The sequence below is a fragment of the Dreissena polymorpha genome, chromosome 2, assembly GCF_020536995.1.
Source record: "Dreissena polymorpha isolate Duluth1 chromosome 2, UMN_Dpol_1.0, whole genome shotgun sequence".
Lineage (NCBI taxonomy): Eukaryota > Metazoa > Mollusca > Bivalvia > Myida > Dreissenidae > Dreissena > Dreissena polymorpha.
This window is the reverse complement of record NC_068356.1, coordinates 99029402-99056651: the sequence shown is the minus strand read 5'-3', so window position 1 is coordinate 99056651 and position 27250 is coordinate 99029402. Positions and strand designations below refer to the sequence as shown.

At 34.3% G+C, this 27250-nt stretch overlaps 1 protein-coding gene across 1 annotated transcript in view; it reads left to right on the top strand.

The window, feature by feature from the left end:
- Window positions 1-11117: 11117 nt before the first annotated feature.
- LOC127869932 (uncharacterized) overlaps window positions 11118-27250 on the top strand; it is a 204165-nt gene continuing 188032 nt past the window's right edge. The window contains exons 1-2 of the mRNA XM_052412589.1: window positions 11118-11613; window positions 17127-17760. Of these exons, the coding sequence (XP_052268549.1) occupies window positions 11276-11613; window positions 17127-17760 (972 nt within the window). The 5' untranslated portion in view covers window positions 11118-11275. The remainder of the gene's footprint in view (window positions 11614-17126; window positions 17761-27250) is intronic.

The window sequence follows — 27250 nt, the reverse complement described above, 5'->3', positions numbered from 1 at the left end:
GAAAACCTGATTTTGTGACAATTTTGTCCCTTGTTTTATTGTAGTTTTATTTGAAGAAATATTACATTTTAAATTTAAACTGCATATCTAGGGGAAGTTTCATTTATTGCAAGTCTATATGAGCTTTTGTAAGTATTGTAAACATTGTAACAAAAGAAGTCATTGTCTTTTATGATTTACTTTTTAATTCAGTAATATGGTTCAAATGATGTCTGCACAACACAAGGAGCAGGTGTCTAGATAATGTTCTTAAACTATTTTATCACATGCTATACCCTGTTTCCAATGTAATACAACCATTACATATTTTTGTATATGACACATGTGTAATACAACATTTTTAAGCGTTTTCATGGGCATAGTTTTTGTTTATTGACCAATTGCCTTTTGTTATTTTGCTTTGTAAAAGCCGAGGCATTCCAAATGACGTCAGGAAATTTAAACAATATTCAAGATTTATCATTATGTTTGCATAAATATTTATTTAATTTTCTCATTTAAAAGCATGTGATAAAACAGATCTGACACTCGTTGTCATATCATACCATATTTTATTAAACTCGTCCAGGAAATTCGTTAGTAAGGTCGCCAAAGGCTCGCTTACTAACAAAATTCCTGAACTCGTTTAATAAAATATGGTATGATATGACAACTCGTGCCAGATCCTATATAACTAAAAAATTCAAATAAGAAATAGATTACACGTGGTAGGAAATTAATCGTGGTAAAAGGTGAACATTCTCAAAAGAGCAATATCTTTTTATCCCGTATTTTTTACAACTGTCTGCAAAAACGTTGTAAAATCCAGTTATTGTTTGGAAATTAGTTAAAAAGTCAGCTTGTTTAATAAATCCTATATTGCTTGTATTCATAACAATCCTTTAATAAACCAACATTATCTTTGCACCCCAAACATATAGATTTGTTCAAAATTGAAAAAGTTATTTTTGGAAAAATATTTAGCACCATGGCCATCAGCCTTAAATAATGTTATGTATTGTATAAAAAGACTTGAAAACAGTATTGTTATAATGGGGAAATGATATGCTTCTTTAAAGTGTTATTTTTACAGAATGTTACATTTTTTGTTGAGATTGATTATAGCAGTAGACAAAGCATACTATTCAGTACCTATTCATATTAAATGTAAGGAAATAATACTTGGTATTACAAATCCAACAAGATGTGTTGGTGAAACACTGTGTCCCCCCCCCCCCCTATATTAGACCTTTGACCTTGAAGGTTTCTCTTGACCTTTCACCACTCAAAATGTGCAGCTCTATGACATACACATACATATCAAATATCAAGTTGCTTTCTTCAATATTGCAAAAGTTATGGCAAATGTTAAAGTTTGAAGCAAACAAACAAACAAACTGACAGGGCAAACACAATATATATTGACTGGGGGAAATAAACATTAATGATATAAACACATTGTGGCTAGAGATTGACGGTATATATTTTAATGTAAGAGGAAATTTAAAAGACCTACACAGTATAGATTTGTAAATAGTATTAAACACAGATTTGACATACCGGTATACACAATACAATTAAAGCAGATGAACAATTACAGGTCTGGTCAGTTTGTTAAAATATTTACTTATGTCCCCCATAATGATATAACAAATCATAACATATTAGATAATTTAATTCAGCACTTTCTAATTACTTTTCTTACATGCAACCAGAGATCCAGATAAAAATTTGGTCAAATTCTTATTTACTCCCTATTTCAAAAATTAATTCTTATTTTACCCCCTATTTATAAAATTAATTCTAAACAATATATAACCAAATAATTTTGAGTGCTTTAGATTCGCAGTCATGTACACAAGAGCTTATAAGTTCATCAATTATTGACGAAACCATGCTTTGGGTATTCGAATCTAATTGAAAAAATGCATGCAGCCAGGACTTTTGACACTGAAATGGCTTTTTTGCCTTCCAGGCTTCAATACACCGCTTCAATCGGCCATTTAGATTTTTTCTGTAAAACGGTCACTCACACTTCGGCTTTATACAGGTCATTATAAATGGCCTGTTGGTCGCCGTTAAAGTCATATCAAAAACTATATTTAACATTTAATTTTAATGGCATTTTGAATAGGTATACATTATATTACTTGTGTATAAAAATTACGATAAGTGTAATTAAAAAGGCACAATAAACAGTAATGACTCGCCTGCAAATCTAGGAGAACAGAATCGAGACCGTTTGGCCTTTCGACAGTTCTTAGGTGTGGCTCTTCCTCACAGCAAACGCTTGAGTGACGTTGATTTAAGGTTACATTACACTAAATCATTGTAGTGCCTATTTCTAAAGAGTTCCTTTTCTCTTCTTGAATATAAGCCATTTAACAATGTGAGACATGTCTTTTGTGGTTATTTGTAATATCCTGTATGTGTCTGGAGTACTTTGATGCCTTGGATTGGAAGCTAACTTAAAAGATGAACTTTTGAAGGTGTGTTTTCTATTGTGTGGGGTTTTTGTCGAAATTAGGATTCCGAAACACCTTTTTCTACGGTTAGTTCATTCAACAGCGATTTACTTTCTTAGAAGTTGCGAGACGGTATGTTTTTGATTGCAATTATTGGAAGAGGACAGATCCATCTTTAAAATGATACCAGGTTCGGAAGAATTGATACGTCGAAAAGGTAAGAAAAATGCTGTGAAAGTTGTCAGTTTTATAATGGGACCCTATGGGAATCGGAATTAGTGTAATATAACCTTAAAGGTCGTAGTTTTAATTGAGCGCCTAGACGAGCCAGAACCGGGATGAAATGTTTACCATACATAATTTGCTACGGGAAGTTTTACGCACGTTTCGAAAATTTCGATTTAGTGTTTTATTTTTTAAATGCGTAACTTAACGCAAAGATTTTAAATCTAGATCGTTATTTAAGAAATTTAATTTGTTTTTACGCCTTTACGCATGCTATCTGGAGCACTGCATGCAACATTTTATTTATAAATGCTATACATACTTATGTTCAAACTTAATTTAATTTGTATGTAAAAAGGTAGATTTTTGTACAATTCTTGAAATAAAAATTAGATTTTTACAATAATGTTAGTAGACAATTATATTCATGAAACAATCAAGAAGCTGCACATGAAATACTCTGTATGTAAAATACCAAACTAATATATAAAATACATATTACTATATGCAATGCTCGTATGTATGTAATGTTCTAAAGAGAAAACAAAATTTCAAAAACATTAAAAAATAACTTTCGTGTTCATCTTGTTGCAAAATAAACTCCATTATTGTGATTCAAATGTAGAAAGTTAATAATAGTAAAGTGAAAATTCCTGAGCTCCAACCGGGGATTGAACCACGGTCTTCTAAGTGGTAACCAGAAACTCTAGCTGCGTCGCTTATAAGCAGCTAGCTAAACAGCAGGGCTGTTGGAAATTGCTTAATTTTAGTAAAATATAAAATATATATTTTACAACACTTTATTTCACTCCTTTACTAATTTCATCATTGTTGACGGTTAAAGTGTATCTCGAAAGTGAATGACAATATGACCCAAAAAATTACCGGTACTTGCACATTGGTATATACTCAATCAAATCACAGGTGGCGTGTGAATTAATGATATTAATTAGTGAAAACATCATTTTGAAAAAATAATAATCAAATTATAACGAAATGTCAACTTCTCTGAAAAGAATATGTCTCTATCAAATACATATATCGTTATAATTTCATTATTTTTCATTCAAACTGTGTTCCAACCAAGATGCTTATTTGTTGAAATCATAATTGTATGTCCCAATTTGTGTTATAATTCATCATGATCTAAGACAAACAATGTTTTAAAGTTCTGGATGGGGTTGTAGAAATTAACGCTGATTTGTTCATGCTGTAGTAAAACTCTTTGTTGAGGTAAATTCTCATTTTGAAGATTCTTTAGGTCGACAAAGTTTGGCATGATACCGTCTGGGAAGTGGTCTGAAAAAACCTGTCTATAAAACATTGGAATATAATTCTTCTGGCTATTTGCTCTTTCCCAGTCTGTTTTTGTATAATTACTATATTAGTCCTTTGGTAAATTTTTTTTTCAGAAAATGTACTGACTCTGCTTATAAAATTGTGGCATTCAAAGATGCAGCAGTAGTATTTTCCTAGTGTTTATATTGAAACCAGAAGTGGGTATACCGTCCGGCACGAACGACAACTCTGTCAAGACGGAATTATGAAAATCCGGAATTACTCAATTGCAACAAATTAAGCAACTTTATTCATTGAAATTTAGAAACCTTATACACTTCAACACCGTTATTTCGAACACCGATAATCCGAAGTCACCGTTATTTCGAAGTATTATTCGGGTCCCGATTTTGGTTCTTCTTTGTTTTATGTAAAATTTCATTGTTAATCCGAACTTCGTTAAACCGAAGAAATCGTTATTTCGAAGTGATTCAGTCGGTCCCAACACTATAATTCGCACCTTATTATCAATCTTTAATCCGAAGTCAAAACTGCAAAATACTGAGCGTATTTTCACACCTTGTCGTGGCGCGTCAAAAGCCGATAATTACACCTTTGTCGTCTGTGCGAAAGCTGGTGTTCAGAGAGACATCGCGTATTAGTTAAAAAAAGTTTAATCATTTTCGAAAATGTATTCATACGTTTGTATGTCTGATAATTTATGCTATTCGTTATATTTTATATGTTCTGTAATTATACAAAAATAAAAACAAGAAAAATAATATTTTTATTCCTCCGTTTGTTACAAGTGAAAATCTATTGCTATATGACTAGTTTACGCTTTTAAGTAAGCGTGTAACCGAACCATGCGACTTCCACTTTTACAAAATCAAAGAAGTCTTCTGTCAAATGTTTATTTCGAATTATCGTTAATCCGAAGTTTTTTTAACGGTCCCGACGACTTCGAAATAACGGTGTTGAAGTGTATTATGATCCTGCTTATAAATTCATGTTGGGTTGGTGGCTGAATTCATGGTAAATTTAAAGAGTATTACTCTTAATACGCAAATGATTTTCTTTCTATAAATTAAGATCGATGTATGCTTTTAAAGTGGCACTGTGGATTGCACTTGGTGTTGGTCTGGTCAAAGCTCAAGTCAATTTTACTGATGTAGAAATATTTGTTCCTCTGAATAACTTAAATCATGTGCAATCTGTACAATCCATTTAAGATCAACATTTTGGTAATGTCGTCATAGTGATAATAATAGCTTTTGAACTAATTGCATGTTTACAGATAGTAAAAAAAAATCAATATTACTAATAGATTTTTACTTGCATATAACTGAAGTAGGGGCTAGAGTTATTGGTGTGAAATAGTGATTTTATTGAATATGCAAGTTCAAATGAAGTGTCATAATTTCAATATTGAGGAACACTTAAGTTATTTAAAAAGTGTTTGGCAAAGAGTTGGTCAAACGTGGTCCATCTTTGATAATAATGAGGTTCTCAAGTACATGTTTAGCTCACCTGAGCACAAGCTCACCTTGTGATTGCCTTGTCTGTTGTGTGTTTGGCGTCGTGCGGCGTAAATATTTGCCTTGTTTACACTCTAGAGGTTACATTTATTGTCCGATCTCCATGAAATTTGGTAAGAAGATTTGTCCTAATGATAACTTGGGCGAATTCGATAATGTTTCTGGTTGGTTGAAAAACATGGCAGCCATTGGGCTGGGCATTTTACCTTAAATGGCTTTATTAAAAGCTTGGTAACACTCTGGAGGCCACATTAATGTCCTATCTTTATGAATCTTGGTCAGAAGAATAGTCCCAATCATATCTTGGACGAGTTCGAAAATGGTTCTGGTTGGTTGAAAAATATGGCCACCAGGGTTGGGGCATTTTTCATAATACATGTATGTCCGTAGTAAAAACTTGTTAACACTCCAAACGTCACATTTATTGTCCAATCTTCATGAAACTTATCAGAATATTTGATATCCTGGATGAGTTAGAAAGATGGTTTTGGTTGGCATTTTTCCTAATGTGGCTATATATTTCTTTCGTAAAACCTTGTTAACACTGTAAAGGCCACATTTATTGTCTGATCTTCATGAAACTTTGTCAGAATTTTTTTCGCAATTATATCTTGGTCAAGTTCCAAAATGGTTCCGGTTTGTTAAAAAACATGGCTGCCAGTGGGCAGCACATTTTTCCTTATAATTATGGTTTTGGTAAAAACTTGTTTACACTCTGAAAGTCACATTTATTGTCCAATCTTCATGAAACTTGGTCAGATTTGTTTTAATGATATCTTGGATGAGTTTGAAAATGGTTCTGGTCTGTTGAAAAACATGGCCACAAGGGGGGCTTTCAATTTATCCTTATATGGCTATATTAAAATCTTGTTAGCACTATTAAAGTTACATTTATAGTTCACTCTTCATGAAATTGGGCTGGACAGAACATGTCAGTTTCTTTGTATCTGAGGTGAGCGAATTTGGGCTTTTCAGACCATCTTGTTTGTTATAATCTGTGGATTTTCAATATGTTTGAGTATTTTAAATAAGAAGTATGTGACCGATAATGATTAGTTTTTAAAATTATATTGATAACATGAACTATTAATCAATTATTGGTCCTTAATTGTTATCGTAATTAGTGTAACTAATTAACTATTGTTTTACTAAGTTGCTTTTCAAATTAATTGAATTTATGTCACTTTCAAATGACTTTGCAACTTTAAATTGAAATTTAAAAAGATATTATATCATACAAAAAGCAGCCATTAGTGTTTAAGTGCATGTATAGTTCTTCAATAGGTCTTTCATACAAAGCATCGGTGCTTTTTTGATCCTGTCATTGAGAATTAAAGAAACGTACTTGTTGAGAGCCGTTACGCCTTGAATATTTTAAACATTATATCTCTCCCCAGCGAATTCCGTTCAGATAAATGGCCATGCAAGCTCAATATAAGATATATTATACCTATTAAAAGGTTACTAAAATGAAAATAAATTTCAAATGAAAAATAATTGACCAGTCGCCAAATACGCGATTGCACCGCCCACTGAGTTGTGTTTTCATAAAACGCTTTATCCATTACTCCGACAGTCTTTGTTTGTTGTACACTGTGGCCGCAATAAACGAAATCTGATTGAGTATTGCTTGAGTTTGATTGACAGCTGGCGAATGGTCAATTGTGTGTATGATGCCCCCAATAGAGTGGCATATGGCAGTCTCACTGTTCACCGTCAGTCAGTCTGTCTGTCAGTCTGTCTGTCTGGAATCGGTTTTAAACTATTTCAGACACTGACCTAAGTTTTGGTGTACTAGTCTACCTATTTACTTACCATGGAGTTTTCTAGCCGTTTTTGCAAAAGAAATCTGGTTAAATAGAGTTTTGTTTTTATCGAGAAAAGTGGCAAATTTGGGGATTTTTTGTATCAACAAAAATGACCATTTCGGGATTTTTTCATCATCAAATATTGACACAACATTTATTTCCCGGGCCATTGTGGGACAACATTTTATAGATTTTATTTATATATCATGTAGGATGTTTAAAAAATTAAATTGAGATATAGAGTCTAATAATCATAAGACACATATTTCTAAGTGTCTAAGGGGGGGAGTGGGGAATTGGGATTTTTTTTTAAATATCGGGTTTGGATTGGGTCCGTTTGCTTTGGGATCGGGTCTGTTTTACGGCCTATTTTACATAGCAGGAAAACCCATAATTGACTTACAGATCAACTTTGAGTTTCGTTCTTGAACATAGATTTTTGACGAAGTAACATGACTTGGACTTGAAACTTTTCTCTATAATAGATCTAGCTGCTGCGCAGTTTCAAAGTGCAGTAGAAGGCATTGTGTTTCACAAACGTAGTTCGTGTTTTTAAAATTTACTGATTTATAATTTGAACGGGCAAAAAAATTCAGCAAATCCATATTGTAATATATTTGAATAATGTTAACCGGTATTGCGATAGGTATTTGATACACTGAGAGCAATTTGAAACAAGCAAATTTGTTGATTTGATATCCTCCACCATAACTAAAAAGTGTTTGACCGGCTGACAAATGGGCTGACAGCAGACGGACGGACTGATGGATGGACAAACAGTGCCAAAATTATATCCTTCTGCCTTTTGCGAGGGATAACAAGTGAATTCGTTGAATTGATATCCACGGCTATAACTAAAAGGTTTGTGACACACGGATGGAGGGACTGACAGACTGACAACGTCAAAACTATATCCCTCTGCCATTGGTGGGGGATAAAATTTGTATGAAAAACTAGAACACTGATGGTAAACATCTTGAACATAATATATCATAATATTAGTTGTTGTCTAACGGTAACGTTTTTTTAATGTATAATTTGCTGTACAAACTGAATTATTAAATGTATGAAAGTAAATTTGCTTATTTAAAAGTAATTTATACTATTTTTAGTTTGATATGTACTGTAAACTTCACATTTGCATATCAATCAGGTCCCCATTTCAAATGCCGAACTTACAAAAACACAACTTTCCAGGAGGGCTATTTTTTCATTTTCATAACTATATTCAAAAAGCAGCAGTTAAAAATTATTCGGCTTCGCATTTTACAATAATATTCAGCTTCCCATTTTTTAGTATCAGCTTTGAATGTTTTCATAATTTTATTTCCACAATCACAGTTCAGCATTTTATCATATGGCCAGTTTGGCGTGTTTTGATTGGTTAGGTGGTTCACCGTTTTCTGGGCATGTGCGCACTGATTTCCTGCCCTACACAGTGCAAAAATCACGATATGTCAAAAAAATGTAGGTTCAGCATTTTGATATACCACCTGAATAACTGTTTATGAAATGGAATACTCTTTATCAGATAATATTATCAGTTCACAAGCTATAGCTTCAATGGATTTTGATGTCCTATTTAAAATCAAGTTCAAATAATAATGATTTATTAGTAATTCTGCTATATAGGATTTCATAACGAGGCTGAATGTGTAACTGTCTTTTCCTTTGCTAATGCAAATTTTAGAGAAGACGAGTTACCCATTATCTTAACATCGATAATTGCTCAAAACAAAGATATACAATAGCCATATAATATTAATTACATAAGTGTACCTAAGTACAATTATCAAAAGTATCAAATCAATTTGACAAGAATAAGGTGTTGAGAGTGGGATTTAAATCACTTTGGTCAAAACAATAGACACTATGTAGACGGGGACGTTTTTTACTAGCTCACCGCATTCCGGAGGATTTCGGATATAGTCGCTGTATCACGGTTGATATCGGAGGTTTGATTTTGATGTTAAGAGTGATCACCCATCAATAGTAATTTGTGCTGGAATTTTAGGGTTTTAATACTGGTTCCTTTTTTTGTAACGTGAAATATTATATAATGACTGTGTATGCAGAAAAGAAGACTAATTCTGAATCAGAGACGCAATAGCAATCGACTTAAGAAGTACTATAGATCCACAAAGATGTTAACAGCTAGTTCAATTCAGTAGCAGCATAGCCAAATGCACATAGTAAAACAAAGAACAAAGAACATCTTTAGAAATAGCATTTATACAAATTTCGAAAGTTTAACTTCAGTTAGAAGTTATAGCAAAAAGCAATTATGGGTGGTTGTGGTCTAAGTGGGCGGGGTGCCCCAGGATGGATAATGGGGCCATGCATAGTTGAGATTGACCGTATTGTCATAAGAGAGGTTCAGTATCAATTAGAAGTGAATCAGTGTAGAAATGAAGAAGTTTTAGTAAAAGGCAATTTTGGGTGGGTGTGGCCTAGGTGGGAGGGGCGCCCCAGGGTTGGTAATGGGCCATGCATAGTTGAGATGGACGTATTGTCATAAGAGAACTTCAGTATCAATTTGAAGTGAATCAGTGTAGAAATGAAGAAGTTATAGTAAAAGGCAATTTTGGGTGGGTGTAGTCTATGTGGGCGGTGCGCCCCATGGTTGGTAATGGGGCCATGTATAGTTGAGATTGACCGTATTGTCATAAGAGAGGTTCAGTATCAATTTGAAGTGAATCGGTGTAGAAATGTAGAAATTTTAGTAAAAGGCAATTTTGGGTGGGTGTGGTCTAAGTGGGCGGGGTGCCCCAGGGTGGTTAATGGGGCCATGCATAGTTGAGATTGACAGTATTGTCATAAGAGAGGTTCAGTATCAATTTGAAGAAAATCGGTGTAGAAAAGAAAAAGTTATAGTAAAAGGCAATTTTGGGTGGGTGTGGTCTATGTTGGCGGAGCGCCGCAGGGTTGGTAATGGGGCCATGCATAGTTGAGATTGACCGTATTGTCATAAGAGAGGTTCAGTATCAATTTGAAGCGAATCGGTGTAGAAATGAAGAAGTTATAGTAAAAGGCAATTTTGGGTGGGTCAGGTCTATGTGGGTGGAGCGCTCCAGGGCTGGTAATGGGGGCCATGCATAGTTGAGATTGACCGTATTGTCATAAGAGAGGTTCAGTATCAATTTGAAGTAAATCGGTGTAGAAATGAAGAAGTTAATGTAAAATAACCTAACAAAAATGAATGAAAATCTCTGACCCGGTCCCACCCCAACCCCCATAACTTTTGACCAAGGGGTCAGATCAAAATTCCAAATAGTGCAGGGTCGCACATATGCTCATAGCTACCATGTGTGTAAGTTTCAAGGTTCTAGTGCCTATAGTGTAGGAGGAGCAGGTGGCCAGGACGGACAGACAGACGGCGGAGATTTTCAAAAAGCGTGTGGATAACTAGGAAAAATGCAACTGCCATGTATCAGAAAGCATATGCCATATGTAGTTAAAATAAGTTAATATCAACTAACAGCATGCATGTACTGGCCGATATTCCCTTCCATATATGTACATCATTATATTAACTGTCAGTTTTAAATACTGTTTGAGGAAAATGATCAGATATATTATACTAAAATTGGTTTATGTAAGAACCTACTTTATTGTCATTTTAATTCTATGTTCATAACATGGCATTTATTAGAGCAATTAAAAATGTGGCGTGTTAAACACTTTGGGATAAAGTTTTTATCTACACAGCTTCTTTGTGCAGTTTAAAGTAATCAATACACTCAGTACCCAATAGTCAGGTGACAGTATACATAGTTACACTGTTTGCTCCTATCATACAAGGGCCATTTGAAAGTAAACTTGGTTGCTGTTCAGTTCAGTTCAAAATTTCATATTACTTGCCTGTGTGAAATAATAATTGTGTGTGTTTTCTGGGATATTTATTGTAAACATATACTTGGACATAAATATTTCAATTGATTTTAGATTGTATAATCTTGTTTGTTGAAAGTGAATTATCAAAATGGCGACATCTGCATTTTCTAGAAATTTTGATTTGGTTAAATATTATTGTTGTACAATCTGCGAGAAAGAACGGTCTGTAGAAATAGATGCAGATTTTTACTGTAAAACATGTCTTAAATACTTCTGCAGAAGATGTATAAACTCCCACAGACAGCATGGTTGGTTGTTTTTCAAAAAATCTCCTTATGGAAAGGATAAAATAATGAAGTGGCCACTTTCTAAGAAGATGGAGACTTCTCTTTTAACATGCGTCATACACAAGGGTGAAAAGTTAACAATGTACTGCCCGGACCACAGTCAGCTCTGCTGCTCTAAATGTGTTGAGCTTAATCACAGGTAGCTTATTATTACTTATTTTATATCAGTATACATTATTGCATTGTATTACCTGTATGCAACAGGGGCGTCGGAAGCACATTAACATTGGGGCAGCGGATGGGGTGGGTATGGGAGAGGGTATCTCCCTCCCGTTGGTGGGGGTCCGGCATACCCCAGAAAATTTTTCAAATTTTAGCATCAAATGGCGCATTTTGGTGCGTTGCTATGCCTGATACCTGACCTTATACACGCCTATTGCAGGCATTTTCTGAATGACAAAAGTTGTGACAGACAGACACACGATGGAGAAGTGATCACTATATGTCGCAGTTTGTACTTTGTAGCAGGCGACACAACAATAGGGATCATGTGGGTTGAAAGAACGTTTTTCAGGTTTTTTTTGTGCCAAAATTCCGTTCGGGAAATTTGAAATTTGTTGGTTGGTTTGGAGTACACATATTGAAATGACAAAAAAAGTGGTAAAAAACATTAAATAAGTTTTAAGAATTATAGAATTACTTCGAGTTATTACAATTAATTCAGGTATCTTGAGATATCTTTTATTTTGTGATAATTAAGGACCATTGGCTATCGGCACATATGTTTAATGCCATAATTTCCTTTATATTAATAGAAAGAAGCAAAGGCTTTAAGATCATACCGACAATTAAAGATTCCCAGGTTTAATGTCTCAATAATTAAGGGATTATCGTTATAAAAAAGACCGATTAATTACCCCCGGTAACAACATAATTGACACGTACATTTCCACGGGCGGGTGATGACAATCAACAATACACGTGTTATAACTGCGAAAGCGTGATAACGTTGCTTCGTGGTAAAGATATTTTCATATATACGTGTATTGAAATGATTTTTTTGAAAGGTCTGGATTTGTTTGGATTATTCTATTAAGTTATATAAGGTTTTCAAAATCATTTCTTGTGTGCAATTTTTTCTTGTGCTTTAATTTGTTAATTTGTGTTCGTTTGAAATAACATTTCAAAGTTCAAGCATATGGATTACAAGACATTGGCAACATTTCAGCAACAAATGTAGTATATAGTATAAGGAATACCTTAAGGCTTTAATCAACCTGCCTGTATAATGTCTTATGTATATGTTCCTTTACTCTATTTATGGAGGATAGTTCTAACTTGACGTTTGCTTGTTTGAGCCTTCATTTTTAACCTTCTCATTGTGACCTTTTCTCAGTTTTGCTTATGTTGGTTGTTATTGTCTGTCATCAACAATTTGCATATGAACACTATAGAGGCGCCACATGTCTTGCCCAATATTCATGGAACTTTGTATTAACAGTTCGTGTAGATTAAATATACGCTCAATAGTGCCTTTTCATTGATTTTTAGCTCGTCGCGTTAGATTGGTCGAGTAAATTTACAGACCTTGTTTTGCAAATCTGTATGTGCTTAGAAGCCTTAGCTATGCTTAGAACCATAACTCTCTATGCTAGGAACGATTACCGCTGCCTGTCTGCACTGCAGACGATGAATGCTTAGGAGCGTCTGCTCTACTACTCAGTGAGTGTATTTACCAGCTTGTAAGATGACATTGGCCTGTCTAGTGTTTATCATTGAAATCTGTACATATTTGCTGCTTTCAGGGAAAACAGGGTTTAATGCATGTCAAATAAGATTAGCCTGTGCACACTGATTAGCCTGTGCACACTGATTAGCCTGTGCACACTGATTAGCCTGTGCACACTGATTAGCCTGTACACACTGATTAGCCTGTGCATACTGATTAGCCTGTGCACACTGATTAGCCTATGCACACTGATTAGCCTGTGTACACTGATTAGCCTGTGTACACTGATTAGCCTGTGCACACTGATTAGCCTGTGCACACTGATTAGCCTGTGCACACTGATTAGCCTATGCAATGCGCACAAGCTAATCAAGGATGACAACAGCGAACAACTTCAGTGCCTCCAGCGCTTTGATTATGATTTTGTGGCAGGTTTGTTGACATTTGTAGTTTAAATCTGAGTTTTCATGTAATTTCCAGACCGGGAAATATATGTCTTTGACCCATATCCTGTGACCTTAAAATACTTTTGGGAATGTCTGGTTTGTCCGATCTTCATTAAACTTTTTCAGAGTTTTTTCTATTCATATAGCCACTAAGTTAAAAACTAGTTCCAGCTTTTTAAATACATGCCGGACAGAGGGACATGTTTCTTACATGCCGATGATGATACCTTGCAAATACTCTACACAACACATTAAAAGCTCACCTGAGCACAACATTCCAATGGTGAACTATTTTGATGAAATTTTGTCGTCCTTTGTCCATCATCAACATTTGCCTTTTGAACAACCAAGGACGGAATTTAGTGGAAGATCTTCATAAAATTCATTCAGAACATTTTGTCCTAAACATATGTCAGCCACGTTTCAAGTCTGGTCATGTGAGGTAAAAACTAGGTTACATGAAAGTACAATCTTGCAAACACTCTAGAGGACCAAAAAATTGCCCAGTTTTTTTTATGAAACTTTTTGTCAGAATGATATACCCGATGCATTTTAAACTGGGTTGTGTATGGTTTAAACAAATAGTTTGTTAGATAAAATAAAAAAAGCATGTGAACACTTAAAGACCACATTTATTGTCTAATGAAACTTAGTAACATTATCCAATTAAAATCTTAGCCAGATTGCATTCTTCCTGAAAGCTCAAGAAGAGTATCAGACATTCAGCCCTGAGCAACCATATTTTACAGACCAATACAATATAAATATGTTATCACTTAAACATATTCATGGTCTATCAGAGCAAACATACTTTTTTTATTTTAGACCATATCAAGCGACATAAAATTATACAAATATTTAATACAAGTATATACAAACAGCCAATAATTATGCATGTTTTTGGTAAAAAACAAATCATTCATTTGAACGAAGTACATTACACACTTGTATAGTCCATCTTTATGCAACTTGGTAATAACATTAAATTTTGTTCAAATGATATCAGTGGAGTTCAAAACTGGTCATGTTGGATATAAAACTAGATCACTAAGTTAAAATTGAAGTAAAGGTTTGTTGACATCTTTGTAGATAACATTAATTGCACATTTTTTTTTATCCCTCGCCATAGGTGGAGGGATATTGTTTTGGCGTTGTCCGTCTGTCTGTCCGTCCGGCACTTTTGTGTCCGGACCCATATCTTGGAAGTGCTTTGGCCGATTTCATTGAAACTTGGTATGAGTATGACCGTTAATAACATGCCTCTAGAAACAATGTCACCAAGTCAAATCTCAAACTAAATTCTTAACACTCTAGTGGGGTCAAACAATAGACCACCAGTTGAAGTCTTCCACAATTCATGTCCAGGACCTCAGATTATCCCTTAAGGGCCATGATGGCCCTCTTTATTCATGCTATGTTGATCTTTAATTCTTATATGACATGAGGCCTACATTCTTTATAAACAGAAGAAAGTCAAGTGTGGGCTATTATGCAACCAATTATGATGGGAGCTAAACATTTTGAAACTATTATATTCAAAGAAATGGTTTCATAAATGATAACATGTTTATATGCAAGATCAATTTGCCATGTTGGTGCAAAGATTGCTATGTGCCTTCTCATTTCAATGTCATATGATACCTTTTTGCACCAAGGGGGCAAATTATACTCTGAATAATCACTTGAAATTTGTCCATTGCTTTACATTAGACTGTAATAAGAATTTATCTCTTGATTAAAAATAATGGAGTTTCAATATTTGTCAATATACTTGTGATTTGTGTTGAAATGGTTGAGTGTATGTGTGTATGTGCTAGTCCATTGTTAATTTTTACAGTATTTAACAATAAGTATGAATTACCACATCATTCTTCATCTATTTATTAATGAAGCTGATGCCAATTTATGCAAGAAAGCAATTAGTAAAGAGGAATTAAGTTCTCATAATTTATAACCTTAAAAGAAAGAAAAATATTATAGTAAAAAACACATATTAACTGCTTATGCAAACACATATTTTATTTTATACTTAGATTGCCATTTCATAAGAATTATTTCAATTTGAAACACTGAAAACACTGAATGTCTTAATATAAACACACTTTGTCCTGTGGCACTTTAATCAGTATAATAATGATGAGTTAAATATACATAACTTTATGTTATACACATGCATTCTAGTAATGACATTATTAGAGAGTTGTAATATCAGTATAATGAATAAATGCACAATTTGTTGTTCAATGCAGTTTGCATTATTTCCCAAACACACAGTAGATAGATACATTTTTATGCCCCCCTTCGAAGAAGAGGGGGTATATTGCTTTGCACATGTCTGTCGGTCAGTCGGTCGGTCTGTCGGTCGGTCCGTCCACCAGGTGGTTTCCGGATGATAACTCAAGAACGCTTGGGCCTAGAATCATAAAACTTCATAGGTACATTGATCATGACTCGCAGATGACCCCTATTGATTTTGAGGTCACTAGGTCAAGGTCACGGTGACTCAAAATAGTAAAATGGTTTCCGGATGATAACTCAAGAACGCATATGCCTAGGATCATGAAACTTCATAGGTAGATAGATCATGACTCACAAATGACCCCTATTGATTTTTAGGTCAGTAGGTCAAAGTTCAAGGTCACGGTGACCCGAAATAGTAAAATGGTTTCCGGATGATAACTGAAGAACGCATATGCCTAGGATTATGAAACTTCATAGGTAGCTAGATCATGACTCGCAGATGACCCCTGCTGATTTTCAGGTCACTAGGTCAAAGGTCAAGGTCTCGGTGACCCGAAATAGTAAAATGGTTTGCGGATGATAACTCAAGAACTCATATGCCTAGGATCACGAAACTTCATTGGTAGATTGAACATGACTTGCAGATGACCCCTATTGATTTTGAGGTCACTAGGTCAAAGGTCAAGGTCACGGTGACCCGAAATAGTTAAATGGTTTCCGGATGATAATTCAAGAAGGCTTACGCCTAGGATCATGAAACTTCATAGGTACATTGATCATGACTCACAGATGACCCATATTGATTTTCAGGTCACTATGTCAAAGGTCAAGGTCATGGTGACCCGAAACAGTAAAATTGTTTCCGGATGATAACTTAAGAACGCTTTTGCCTAGGATCATGACACTTCATAGGTACATTGATCATGACTCGCAGATGACTCCTATTGATTTTCAGGTCACTAGGTCAAAGGTCAAGGTCACAGTGACAAGAAACGTATTCACACAATGGCTGCCACTACAACGGACAGCCCATATGGGGGGCATGCATGTTTTACAAACAGCCCTTGTTATTTATATATTTTTATTTTAATAATAATCAATATAGTATTGCTTCTAGAAAAGTCACATGTGAATTGATATATCATACATTGTTATTGTATGTGCCTAAATATTTTTTTGTTAAAATGTCCCTTTAAATTTGTATTATAATTAATATTGTTTCGGGGTAAACAGTTGGTTATTGGTCATTTGATTTCTATTCAATCACTTACTGTCTCCTGTGTGGTTGTTTTTCAGACTATGCTTACAAGTAACTCCATTACCTCAGGCTGCCAGAGGGAAGTCAACCAACTTTAAGAACCTGTCTGTCAGAACGGAAAATACTCTTTTACTTATGAAACAATGTCAGGCGTATCAGGAGGACAAAATGATGTCTCTTAAGGTTTCATACAAAGAACACGAGAGGCTTATTGTGGATGGTTTGCGTGTGAATATAGTATCGTATTTACGCGAATGTGAAACCAGCACAGTCAATACAACACATGAACATATGCAATACCCAATCAGTGAAATGCGTGAGGAAATCAAATATTTATTAGCAGATTTTGAGAAAAGCACTATTAAGGAGAAGAAAGAAGAGCTAAACCTGAAACAAGCTCCTATCAAGGTTGTGAGAAACAGCTGCATCAGGCTTCACTATGAATTGTTCCATCTCCATGTAGCCATACCGAAAGTACTGGGTAAACCTGAACTCTTTTTTATTGCCAGTAAAAAATGTCTGGAAAATATACAACAGTCTGATATATTTATAAAAGAGAACTTACCAAACCATGTTTTCACTGTGAATGGGAAGTCTGTGCACAATGTGAAAATGCCAAGTGATTCAAAAACATGCTGGATCACAGCAGTATGTGCTCTCCCAAATGGACAGGTACTGGTTGTAGACAGGAATAATAACAAAGTCAAGCTTCTGAGCCAGCAGTACCAGGTGGTGAGCCACTTGGATTTCAGGGGTGGACTCATACAGGACATGTGTCTTATCACACCCACTGAGGTTGCAGTGGCTGTGCGTGGTAAGATCCAGTTTATCCCAGTAAGCGAGAGCCAACGTAATAAGATCCAGTTTATCACAGTAAGCCAGAGCCAACTCGCCAAAGGCAGGAAGCTTAACTTACAACATATATGTGATGGTATTGCACACCACCAGGGTGACCTATATACCTGCTCTGGTAATGCTCTGTACAAGTACAAATCGAGTGGCAAACTGGTCTGCAGACTCTATCAAGATACATCAGCTAATGCAACAGGTAAGAATCATGGTGGATTCATCCTAATAACATGTGTGATATGTACAGAGATTTTCTAGGTATTTGAGGAAAAAGAGTCTGGTCAAATTGATATTTTTAAAATCAATAAAATGGCACATTGGGGAATTTTGTTATCGACTAAATGGACCGATTTTTTTCTAACAACAAATATCTTTTCCAAACTAAGGGCAAACAAGAGTTGTCTCGCATTCAGGTAGGTATCGGGTAACAAGTAAACGAACCAAACGAAAACAAGTTATGCATCTCAGATCTCTGAAATCGTAATATTTACTGTTCATTTCAATTTACATATACAGTTATTTCTTTATTGATTGATATACTTATATACTCGTTTGTGTACATTAGTATTTTAATGCTGTATTGCCATATAACTTTGCAACCAAAAGCTCTTCATCAGTAAAAGTTAAGCACCACTGATAATTAAGCTTTCTGCTTTTAAAACGGTGCCTGTTGCATTATTCAATTGATTCCCAACATTTATTACGTTCCTGTCAAGTTTTTCATTGATTCATTCACCTCACTAATGTGGGTTTATTTTAAATATTGATTGATATTCTTCTGTCACTGTCACACTTGACTATCAGTTTCTGAAAGAAAAATTGTTTTAACAGCAGTTTCATGCCAGTTAACTTTATTTTCTTGATTTTACGATAAATACATTATGCTGTTTTTTAACTGATTTTTTGTTTTAAATATCTTCTTTATAATACTGTGTGAGAGTGTTGTGTTTGGTCATAGTTCAGTGTTGTGTTGTTTATTTTGAATATCCACTGACAAAATTAATTGACCGGGTTCTTCTTCGAATACAGCACTCCTTCTAGCACTCTCTTGCACTACGGTTCATTACATTCACCTCTGTCGTGGGCTCACGGACTACTTTCTACCGCACGTGACTTTTAGTCACATGATTATAGTCGCATATTCAAAATGGCCACGCCCATCGGCTTTGCTTTATCTGATAGTATTTGAAGTTTACAACTGGGCGCGTGCTATTAAATTTTATTTATGCACATATTTAACTAAATTAATATATTGCAATATTAACAATGAGTCAAAGCTGTATATCTGTATTAGAAAATAATATACAGAAGCATCAATAATTAGTTGCTGCTTTGACAAGATTTTGAGTGAATGAGAAATGTTGAATATAAATATTGACCAAAGTAAACAGTCTGTTGATGTTTTACCAATGCAATGCCAGTTTGGTACACATAGACCCTGAAGATGTTTACTCAAACTAATTCTATGGTAAAATACACATCTTAAAATAAATTGCAGGCCAACATCAGTACAGTTGTTTTGTTCGGCGTAAGCTGTTTTAAGCCAGCTTTTCACCCTGACTTGACCTTTGTAAGTGTCCAATAATATTCAAATAAAATTTACCGCGGCTAGGTACGAATGAATACACTTCATTTATTCCATTGGCTGAGTTGAGTATAACACCAGAACATTGGAAACATATCCGCGTCTTTGTAACACTGTTTTACTGCATGAAACAATTTTATCTCTAATTAAAAGGCTCAATAGATAGAACAGTTTTACAATCAATTTTCGACATAAATACAGTTTGTGCGTTCACCTTTTATTTTCAGAGAATTACCAGCGCAAAAGCGTTTATACTAAAGGCTATATTCTCATATTTAGTACTTACTTGCATTGCATTTCAACCCGCGCGGTTTCGGGTCATTTCGCGGCCAGTGTGTAAAAGTCAGAGTTTATATACAGGTCATCACCGGAGTTCGCAGAAGGGGTTGCGATCTTTTCATTGAAGGAAAAAATTGTAATCTATGCTATTTTTGTCTGATGGAGTAAATAGTTTGTTTATTCGCTTTGTCGATATATCAATATTTTAGGCACAGCTGTTGCCTTGGTCGTGTACTGTTGGCGTAAACAAGCCGTCGTTTCAGCAGCAGAATTGTTACCTAACTTTAATGCATTGCATTCCAATCCGCAAGGTATCAAGGTCAGTTTGCGGTCAGTTGCAGAAATCTTTATATAAACGCCGTCTCGTAAACTTTGTGCACTTGAAGTCTGTTTTGATCAGAAAGATACTAAATAAAGATGTGGTATGTCAATCATCGATTTTTAATATGTTTTCAACATTTGCATGATAAGGACCAATTTTGATAAAATTAATTAGAAATATTTATCCATTTAGACCAGTTTATTAAGCATGAGCACAATAATTCACTATACTATAATTATGCAATTAAATAAGATTCGAGTATTGCCGGCTGACCTATATGCACTCGTTTATTTTCATGTTTCTTGTGTTTTTCTATTCTGTAAATATAGATATCTGAGTAATAATATCACATAAAGCAAAATAAGCCACGAAATCTGGCGCAACACCCCGTAATTGATTTGCTTGTGATGTAGCTAAGAACTGCGCAGAAAAAGGCATCCGCTACTTTTTATCTCATAGAGATAACTTTTGATCGTTCATAAACATCGACCACAATCAACGCCGTATATTTTTTTTAAAAGATATTTCTTGTTATTGTTGTTTTAACAACATACATTTCATTGTCCCATGCTTATCCTGAAAGGGGACAACTGGAAGCATCTATCATACACTTACAAGTTCATTCAGGAATATGTTTACAAATACAAAATTATATAAGAGAAATATGACAATCTGTCAAAGAAGAATAGTATCAAAACTTCACAGAATCAAATTATGCTGCTATAACATAAATTCAATTCTTTACATGATCTTTTAACTAAATAATAAATTGCAATACTTGTAATACTCATGCCTTTTCCCCGGCTCTTTAAGCACCTTAGTGCCTGAATCTTTAATTTATTACTTTATCTCACCAATTTGTGTTGCTGTAATTCTTCAATATCATGAAAGACATTAAAGATTCATCAGGTTTTTAAAGGCTGATTAGTTTACTTATATTTGTTCAATTATTGCACTTTCTTAAGTACAGTGCCTAACATGAAATTAATTCAAAGGAGTAACCCAGTACACTGTAAATCACATATTTTCTCCTGTGCAAATTTCTGGAAAAAGATCTGCATTGCTGATACAGTAGTGCATGTCCTTGTTTTGTTCAATGTCAATATCATTATTCAGGATATTCAGAAGGTTCAGCAATGCATCAAAGTACACACATTTAAACAAACTTGATTACATATAACAGGATTTTTTAGGTATTCTTCGCAAGTGTAGAGGATGAGTTTAATATTAGAAAGCAATACGAGAAAAAGGGATGGTGGGGTGTAAATTTGAATGTCCTTAATTAATACTTTTTATGCCCCCGGATCGAATGATCTGGGGTATATTGCTTTTGGCCTGTCTGTCTGTCTTTCTGTCTGTCATTCTGTCCCAAAACTTTAACCTTACAGTTAAGTTTTGTAATAACTTTTGAAATATTGAACATAGCAACTTGATATTTGGCATGTATGTGTATCTCATGAATCTGCACATTTTGAGTGGTGAAAGGTCAAGGTCATCCTTCAAGGTCAAAGGTCAAATATTTCAAACTTTTATGTAGTAAAGTTTTGCAATAACTTTCTAAATATTGAACATAGCAACTTGATATTTGGCATGCATGTGTATCTCATTGGGCTGCACATTTTGAGTGGTGAAATGTCAAGGTCATCATTCAAGGTCAAAGGTAAAATTTTTAAAACATTACATAGTAAAGTTTTGCAATAACTTTTGAAATATTGAACATAGCAACTTGATATTTGGCATGCACGTGTATCTCATTGAGCTGCACATTTTGAGTGGTAAAAGGTCATGGTCAAGGTCATCCTTCAAGGTCAAAGGTCAAAAATTTAAATCTTTACATTGTAAAGTTTTGCAATAACTTTTGAAATATTGAACATAGCAACTTGGTATTTGGCATGCATGTGTATCTCATGGAGCTGCACATTTTGAGTGGTGAAAGGTCAAGGTCATCCTTCAAGGTCAAAGGTAAAAAATTTAAAACTTCAATATAGTAAAGTTTTGCAATAACTTTTGAAATATTGAACAAAGCAACTTGATATTTGGCATGCATGTGTATCTCATGGAGCTGCACATTTTGAGTGGTGAAAGGTCAAGGTCATCCTTTAAGGTCAAAGGTAAAAAATTTCAAACTTTAAGATAGTAAAGTTTTGCAATAACTTTTGAAATATTGAACAAAGCAACTTGATATTTGGCATGCATGTGAATCTCATGGAGCTGCACATTTTGAGTGGTGAAAGGTCAAGGTCATCCTTCAAGGTCAAAGGTAAAAAATTAACTTTTTCACTATTGAAGATAGCAACTTGATATTTGGCATGCATGTGTATCTCATGGAGCTGAACATTTTGAGTGGTGAAAGGTGAAGGTGAAGGTCATCCTTTAAGGTAAAATGTCAAATATATTGGGGTCTGTCCGTCCGAAAACTTTAACATCGGTCATAATTTTTTTAATATTGAAGATAGCATTGATATTTTGCATGCATGTGTATCTCATGAAGCTGCACATTTTGAGTAGTGGAAGTTCAAGGTCAAGGTCATCCTTCAAGGTAAAAAAAACAAAACAAAAATCAAAGGGGCATTCTCATGAAACTGCACATTTTGAGTGATGGAAGTTCAAGGTCAAGGTCATCCTTCAAGGTCAAGGTTATCCTTCAAGGTCAAACAAAAATTCAAAGCTGCGTTATCATGAAGCTGCACATTTTGAGTGGTGGAAGTTCAAGGTCAAGGTCATCCTTCAAGGTCAAATGTCATTTTTTTTATTCAAAGCAGCGTTATCATGAAGCTGCACATTTTGAGTGGTGGAAGTTCAAGGTCAAGGTCATCCTTCAAGGTCATTCTTCGAGGTCAAAGGTAAAAAAATATATATTTCAAAGCGGCGTTCTCATGAAGCTGCACTTTTTGAGTGGTGGAAGTTTCAAGGTCAAGGTCATCCTTCAAGGTCAAAGGTAAAATTTTATTTTTTTAATTCAAAGCGGTGCACTAGGGGGCATTGTGTTTCTGATGAACACATCTCTTGTTTCTTTCATACACTTGCATACTTTTCCATAAATAATAAATGATTAAAATAAAAAGGAAAACACAACTTGACTTTTAATGTTTAATCCCTCATGTTCAGCTTTATTTATTTTTCAACATACAGTACCATACCAATAGCATATTTTTGAGTCTCTTTTCAATCTAAACAACAATAAATATACATGCACATGCAAGCACTTCAAGATAAAAATATTCTAGCATTAAAATTTGATCTAACCATTTTATCTATATGAATGCTATTCATAATTATGAATTCTATTATTATGAATGGGTACATAATATTGCACTGATAAATGTAAACATTGATTGGAGTGAAGTTTATTCATTAAACAATAACTGTGATAATTTACTTATTACTATTATATTGTAATAATTACAATTAACTTATTAAGATAATAAATGTTTATAGTATTTTTGTTTAAAAAATATATTATTTATATTGTGAATAATTTGTATATGGGGCCTATTGTACCACAAGCTGTTTCAGAATATGCTTGGAATTATAAAACTTTAAACAAATTTCATGATACATGTACATTACATTAAGAATGGTTCTAAATGTAATCTTAGTCATGTATCAAAATTAAAGATAGCACATATATCCTAGTAAACCTGTTTAACCCTTTCCCCGATAGATGCGTATAATCCCGAGTCTATCGATTCCCCGATACATGCGTTTATTACCGTCTCTATCGATTACCGCATACATGCGAATTTGTCCGTGTCTATCCATTACCCGATAATCCCGTATATTCCCAATGCCCATTTTCAAATGCAAATTCTGATTAATATTGACGACAAAAGTGCTCAAGAAAACTCATAAACACAAACATCGGACATTTTTCTAAAGTATCAAATGAATTTCGGCATATGTTTCTATTTAAAGATTTGATGAAATAGGTGTCCAATCGGGACAAGGGTATTCAAACACGTGTTAATAACTTAATGTGGTATGAGCATCGTGTACAGTTAATGTTCTGTTACAAATTGTAGCCAGAAATAAATACATGTATATACCCATGATATTTTCGTGTCAAGTCTTTGTTTGGACAAAAAGCGCGCGAAAATAGGCGTGTGTGTATTTATTCATATACACAAAAACTGCGTAGCGCAGACAACATTGTAAAAGCTTCGTAGTAAATTTCCATTTGAGTATCGGGGTATTTCGCAAATGATTTTGACATTTTCCTGAATAAAATAAAAGAAATAAATGCTGTATCATTTTCATATTTTAGTTCCTTCAATATTGCAACAATTATTGTACTGTATCTGATTGCACGCAAAGTGCCGTGTACAGTTCATGAATATTCTTTTACAACGACCAATTAACAGCGTCATCTATATTTAGATTTTATGCAATATGTACAAGTCATTTTCTGGAAATTAGGAGAAAGTAAAAGTGATTTTTCGAAAATAAACCAACGTTTTTTTCCATTTAATTTGTCATAATTATTTATATTTTATGTTGTCTGTGTATGTTTGTTTGGTTCTCATTTATCTTATGAAAATTAATATCGTAATGATAAATGTTTAAAGCAAGTCCCGTTTCCGAGATCATTTACGAGAATTACTTCGATATATTTACTGACATATAAAATCATGGTTGTGACAGACAACACGTGCTTATCTAAAGTTGGTGTTTTTGTAATACACAGGATATTGGATTATCGCTGCTTGATTGAGCATTAAAACAAAGACGCAGTCGGTGGTTTTCAGTAGGCCTTTTGTACTGACCAACACAATAATTCTTAATGCGCGTGCTTATCTAACATTTAGGGATAAAACACACGGGATACTAGACACTTTGGGCTTGTTTGAGCCATAAAACGCAATCCCGGGTGCTTTTTTCAGTAGCACACGTGTCCAGAAACTAACGAGTTCGGGTAATAAAGCACAGAGATTATGATCTGAAAACTGCATGGAGTCGAAATGAAACAAAATGCCGACAAATCAAAAGATTAATTGCTTAATGTTTCAGTATACAATTCAATATTTTAAGGTGGGGTTCTCACTGCGTTTTCTGTTGCATTCGCATACGCTTGTATTACTTGTTATATCCTCTTATTATTTATTAGAATACATACTTAACATTTATATGGTTGGAAGGAGAATTTATTTCTCTACAATATTTACATTGACAGAAATGATGTGAAATGCAAGTAACTAAGTGAAAATTAAGCCTAAACAAGACAGGTGTAACAGAATTTTTCCATTATTTTCCCAATAACCCTATTGAGATGGTGTAGTCAGGCTTATCAGCTGTATATGGAGTCACTGTTATCAGAACAGCAGGACTGGTATTGGCCTGGAGTGGCAGATCAGATAAGAAGTCTATCAGGGAAAGGGTTAAAGGAAAGTGTAAGAAAATTTGACCTCTTTTCAAATGGGTTGACTGGAAAGTATTCTCTCTTGAAAAGCAAGGGCAGGAATTACGAATTCAGCAACGTTAAGCATTTCATTTATCATAATTTATTATATCTGTAAGTGGCAATAAAGACCTAGAACTGCAGTTTATACATTTATAGTTTTATGCATTATAACAAAGAAACAATCATCTACTATTCTACATGTACATGTAGGTTACGGTAGTCAATTTACTCATAACTTGATATAAAGGTCCAATAGTATGATCGCACAATGGTGGCAGTTCCAAATTAGCAGGTTACAGGTAACCATAAATAGTGATCAAGAAATTAACTACATGTTTATTAATTGTACACATGTAAACAGCATAATCCTAGACACTGGCCCTGATAGCCAGGGGTAAAAGATTCGAGTTCCGGATTGGCTGTACAGTTGTCCCATCCTGCAACATTTGGTGCCCAATGTGGGACCATGGCACAATCTATTCTCAACAAAACCTGTTCATGATTTGAATGGATCCAGTTTACAATGATCCCGTGACTCGAATTCTCGAAAAAATTCCAGCTTGGCAGAAGAAAATGTTAGTGCACGAACTTAGTGATTGTCACTAAACAGAAGATGTTTTTTGCCATATCATTAGCTCAATCAGAAAAGCAAGGGGTCCCTGGTTAAAATCCCGGACTGGCTGCACAATTTTCTCATCCTGTGTCATCAAAACATAAAATACCATAGTATATTTACAATGCCCAGTATGTATTATGCTTGAGCATTAATTATGTGTATAATTTTTACCACAGGAGTTTGAAATTCTATACATGAAGCTAATCTTGTGGCAAAATAATAAAAATAGACCCCTATATAGTAAGTCTATATACTATATTAGTATATAGGGGTCTAGTTTTTATTATTCAGCCATTAGATTATTAGCTTCATGGATAGAATTTCAAACTCCTGTGATTTTTACTGAAAAAGCATTAAAAGCAAAATATTGAACAAGCACAGAAGTAACATTTCTAAAGTAATTAATAGTGCTTGGTAAGTATTAAAGGGTCCTTTTCACAGATTTTGGCATGTTTTGAAGTTTGTCAATTAAAGCTTATATTGATAAATGTAAACATATTGGATCTAAAAAGCTCCAGTAAAAAATATAGAATAATATAAAAAGGGAAAAAAAGGTAGCCCGCAGCAGGGCTCGAACCAGTGACCCCGGAGTCCTGGAGTAAAAAATAAAATGGTGTAAACTTTTGCACATATTATTTTGTTCCTCTCTTATTCACAGTTTAAGTTCAAATGAAAATTTCTATGGAATGTGTTGTCTGTATTATTTTAAGGAGAAACAGCAATAACATGTTTTGGATATATAATAAACAGAGAGAGCTATATAAAAGTGAAGATAATAATAACCCTTGGAACAAATACATAGAACCAATTGAGCACATTTTATCAACAGAGCCTGAGGTGTGATAAATTTACTTGTATTCCTTGCAGAACAAATCCTGCAGTATGAAAACATTATGTACAGTTGATAGAACATCATATTTCGGCTAAATAATAACTCATTTTTGAAAAATACATTAAAGATGTATTTCTGATTTACAAAACTGACCAAATATTAAAAAAATAAATTCCATTTGCTTTTTCATGACATTTTGAAAGTCAAAACTTTGGTTTCGTCTGTAGAAATTCAATTAAATGAACTGATTTAAACTGACCTAACTTGGTAAAGGTACCGGA